We start from the raw sequence: 4,781 nt of genomic DNA, 5'->3' as shown, positions 1-4,781 counted from the left end.
AGTTTGGGATTGGGCGCACTCAAGAGAATTTCAACTCCTGTCACTGGTATTGGAGAAAATGTATAGTTATATATTGGTTCAGATTTTTTCTTCCATGGAAGAGCATTGTCTGTTGTGACAGTCCTTCCCTGTGAGGATTCTTGCTGGTATTTTGTCTCTTGGAAGGAAGTGAAGGAAGGAAACTTGTTTCACTCAGAGGATGGTATTTTCACAGTATAATTAACTGTTTCAACTTCAGTTAGTTACTTCAACAGAATGAAAGGCTGGGGAAGACATTCCCATCATTATTAAATTCTAAACAGGTGTACCTTCTGAGGGTTTTTAAAGCCTCAGCAGACAAATTACATAGTAGGATTCTCCTGCAGAGAAGGACTTGGGGATACCGGTGGAAGAAAAGCTGGGATGAAGTCAGCAATGTGTATTTGCATTCCAGAAAGTCAACCGGATCCCAGACTACATCAAAAGAAGGGTGGCCAGCATGTCAAGGGAGGCAATTCTGCCCCTCTATTACAGTCCCATGAGTTCCAACCTAGAGTATTGTGTTCAGATCTGGAGTCCTCAGCACAGGAAACATATGGATCTGTTGGAGCAAGTCCAGAGGAGGACAATGAAAATGATCGATGAGACAGAACACCTCCCCTATGGAGACAGGCTGGGAGAGTCAGAGTTGTTCATCCTGGAGAAGATAAAGCTCTGGGCAGACCTTATATCAGCCTTTCAGTACTTAAAGGGAACTCATAAGAAGGATAGGGACAAACTTTTTGCAAGGCCTGTAGTGATAGGACAAGGAATAACAGTTTTAAACTCAAAGAGTTCAAAGGTTCAGACTAGAAGAAATTATTTAGTTTGAGAGTGGTGAGACATTGGAGCAGGTTGCCCAGGGAAGTGTTGAGAGACCTTACAGGAGCCTTCCAGTACTTGAAAGGAGCCTACAGGAAAGATGAGGAGTGGTTTTTCATCAGAGAAGATAGTAATAGGACAGGAAGTAATGGTTTTAAACTGAGAGTGTGGAGATTTAGGTTAGATATTAGGAAAAAATTCTTCACTATAAAGGTGGTGAAGAACTGGAATGCGTTGTGCAAGGAGGTTGGTGATTCCCCATCCCTGAAGGTTTTTGAGGCCAGGTTGGACGAGGTTTTGTGCAACCTGGTCTAGTGGTAGGATTCTTTGCTTATGACAGGAGCGTTGGAACTTGATGATCTTTAAGGTCCTTTCCAACCTTAATGATTCTATGATTCTAACATTAAGGGCTGCTCATACTAGAGAACAAAAAAATGACAAATGCTGAATTTTTTATCATCTTTTTTTGTTTACTGTATAAATGGACTACGTATTTTCATTTTTATTTCAGTAGTGGCCAAATCATGCAGTAGATTACTCCTCCATTTAATACAGCTGAGCCACTGCACAACAGTTTATCAGACTGTTTAGTGCTTTTTCTTCCTTTCAGCCTAGTCTTCTGCCACTTTGGCAAACACTTTCTGCTTTCTTTTTGATTCATTTCTCCTGCTAAACCTTAGAAGGGGCTGAGACCATCATGAGAGTATGAATATGGAAGAAAGCAGGAGGTTTGGAATTCTGTAAGCTTATGCTTATCTCTGCAGGAAGTATCTCTTTCCTTACTCTTCCTAATCTAACGCTCTAGGAGCAGCATACTCTGGTAACAGTTAAATACATCTTTAATAGTCAGCTTTCAAACTAAGTGCTCATTCCATTTAAGCTCTTATGTGTTACTTATGTGAAACATATGGTACCTGATGATTCCTTATACAAAGCTTATACTCCTGCCCCTTTGCTTTTTAGCAAATCAGGTAGAACAACATAATGCAGGTGGCTGTACTGATAATGATTTTACCCTTCTACATGGGGCTGCTAAATCTGTTTGAAGTAAGTTTGCTCACTACCATCTGTGCAGGCAGGGATCTTGTTTACTTATGAATGCAAGGTCATGTAAAATTCAAAGCAAAACCACACCTAGAATGTGAGAATAAGTGCCACAGACCTGAAGGGAAGAGGAGTAAAATTTACATTATTTCACCCTGAACATGAAGTAATCCTTGGTTTTAGTGGGGTTTTTTTAGTGTTTTAACCAGTGTAAATTCGTTACAAAGATGCAGTCACAGAAATGTGAACCTTAGCTAATGTAGGTAATGAAAATTCTTCATTTCATTATGATGTACTAAAGGCAGTGAAATGATGCTGGGGTGAAATACAGTGAGGCAGAGCAAAAACTAGAATTTCTGTCTCATTTCATCTGAAGTTAGGTGACTATAAACCCTGAACGATAGCCACTGAAGTGCCTGTGATGAACTGCTTTACATTTTCTTTTATAAATCCTCCTCATTTATGGCCTTTTTTAGTCAGAACCGGTCATCTGTAGTCTGAAATACTTTGCATAGAATACTGGATATGAATGGGACTAATTCTATACAATCATTTTTTACTGCAAATGATATGAGGCTTGGACTTTGTGGTGTACACAGGCAAAGATGACAGAAAACCTGGTTTGGAATTCTGCATGGTTAGCATTGTCCTCATCTTATTCTGCTCTCCAGAAGTCCTTCTCCAGACCTGGAGCAGTGATAGGAGAGCTGACTGGTGGGTGACAGCTGAGGACCACTTCCCCTGCAAAGACAGGCTGGGAGAGTTCGGGTTGTTCAGCCTGGTTAAGAGAAGGCTTCAGAGGGACCTAACAGTGGCCTTCCAGTATCTGAAGGGACCCTACAGGAAATCTGGGTGGGAGTTATTGCAAAAGCATGTAGTGATAGGACAAGGGGTAATGGATTCAAAATTGAGGAAGGGAGATTTACATTAGACATTAGGAGGAAATTCTTCACCATGAGGGTGGTGTGACAGTGAAACAGGTTGCCCAGGGAAGTTGTGGAAGCCCCATTCATGGAAATGTTCAAGGCCATCTTGGATGGGGCTCTGACCAACCTGATCTAATGGGAAGTGTCCCTGCCCATGCAGGGGACTTGGAACTAGATAATACTTACAGTTCCTTCCAACTCAAAGCATTCTATGATTCTATGATTCTGTCATATGTTCTCTTCCCTCCTGATGACTTGTGGCATGAGAACGGATCCTGAACTGCATGAGTGACTGAGAAAAGGGAGATTACCGTGTAGCCAGTAACACCCCTGGCATCGGCTCATGACACTGGTACTCATAGGAGGTGGGGAAAATGAGAAAGTCATAATAGTATCCTTTGTGCAATGACATTTTCTGGCAGGAAAGATCTTTCTCAAATCTTCAATGGCTTGAGTTCACATTCTGGCAGAGAGTTAGGGGCTGACAGTAAAGGAGGAAAAGACACCTTCTTATTTATAATAATCTAAGGTCCCTACTGGTTTTCCATTAAAAGTTTCAAAAACTATAGTATTCTCTGGAATTTATTGTAGCATTAGTGGTGTGCAATATTTCAAAACAATCACCATGAAGCTTATTCTACAGTGCGGTTTCAGGTTTGAGGTTTCCTGCAATCCCCTTTATTACATGGTAGAGTAATTTCTTCTTTGTCCTGTTCCCTGCCCCATGAGTTATTGTCTTTTATCCTGATTTTCTTTTCTCTTTTCTTCTCCTAGGTGTTATAGCAGTCCTGATATTCATCCTACTTTGCATTGCTGCCATAGCCACACATATTTGTAAGAAGAAAGGCATATACTCAAAAAATGAGGCAAAAGCATCTGAAAATGAAGACAGTGCTGAATCTGCACTGAAAAGTGAGCCCAGCATGCAAAACACAGCCAATGAAAATCAAAAGGAATACTTCTTCTGATTTGCATTAATGATTTAGTGTCATAATTGGCAGTCTGACATTCTTGCTAAGCCAGGGGCTCTCAATGAACAAAAAAAGCTCATAAACTCAACAGTAAATGCAACATATTTGAGACTTATTATACTGTATATGTTCAGTCTCAGTGATTGCTATAGAGAACATCTTAAAAAAATTACATACATTCCTTCACCATTTTACCGTAAACGCATTTCATGTAACAGTGAATTAGATATTGTAACCAATTTCATTGCTAGTAGTTTCTGACTGTTCTAATGTGATCTTCTGCAACTAAAGTTTAACAAACTTACTGAATATTATTTTTGAATGGGAAAACGGTTATGCATTTATTTCCATATTTTCTTTAAAATTTTATCTTGGGATTTTGTTCAAGGTGAATGATGAATTCTAATACTTTGTGTTACTAAAGAAATTCTGCTGTGTTGCATTTTAATGATCCCTCTTACTTCCTCAAACTGAAAATGCCTTTTGAACGGCTGTTGGCTGATGTCAGCATCTCCTTGTGGACCAAAGAGTTTGGTGTACAAAACAAGCTGTATTTCTTTCCCTCAGGATGTGACCAATATCATCACTATCCCTTGTTTTTGCCAAACCTAGCAGGACTTAACAGTGAAGGGTGTACAATGTGTTGGAATGCTGCAAAATCTTTTTTGCACTACTTTTTCACTTATGGTCAAATGAGGGCACCAAGTTAGACTCATGCATGTTCTAGGCATTTGAAATAATATTGGGATCACAAAAGGCAAGAAGCTTGCTTGGAAACATTGAGTAATATAATAAGAGCAGTTACATTATCATGAGAAAAAACACCACAAAATTATTTAATAAAAAAAAAAAAAATGATTCCTGGAATTTACTAATGCTCCATATGTCACGAATCAAGACTTAATGTTCTGTGCACATTCTGAGACATATTCTCCTGAAACATCGTATGCTGCTCCAGACTTCAAGATTAAGTTGTTATAAATTATTGAAGTTATTTTTT

At 39.3% G+C, this 4,781-nt stretch overlaps 1 protein-coding gene across 1 annotated transcript in view; it reads left to right on the top strand.

The window, feature by feature from the left end:
- Positions 1-3,778, top strand: part of CNTNAP4 (contactin associated protein-like 4) — a 179,892-nt gene extending 176,114 nt beyond the window's left edge. Inside the window, exon 24 of the mRNA XM_009996385.1 lies at positions 3,585-3,778. Within this exon, the coding sequence (XP_009994687.1) occupies positions 3,585-3,778 (194 nt within the window). The remainder of the gene's footprint in view (positions 1-3,584) is intronic.
- Positions 3,779-4,781: the final 1,003 nt, after the last annotated feature.

The sequence above is a fragment of the Chaetura pelagica genome, unplaced genomic scaffold, assembly GCF_000747805.2.
Source record: "Chaetura pelagica isolate M959 unplaced genomic scaffold, ChaPel_1.0 scaffold144, whole genome shotgun sequence".
Lineage (NCBI taxonomy): Eukaryota > Metazoa > Chordata > Aves > Apodiformes > Apodidae > Chaetura > Chaetura pelagica.
Note: the sequence above shows the minus strand (reverse complement) of the source record. Positions and strands in the feature narration are given on the sequence as shown.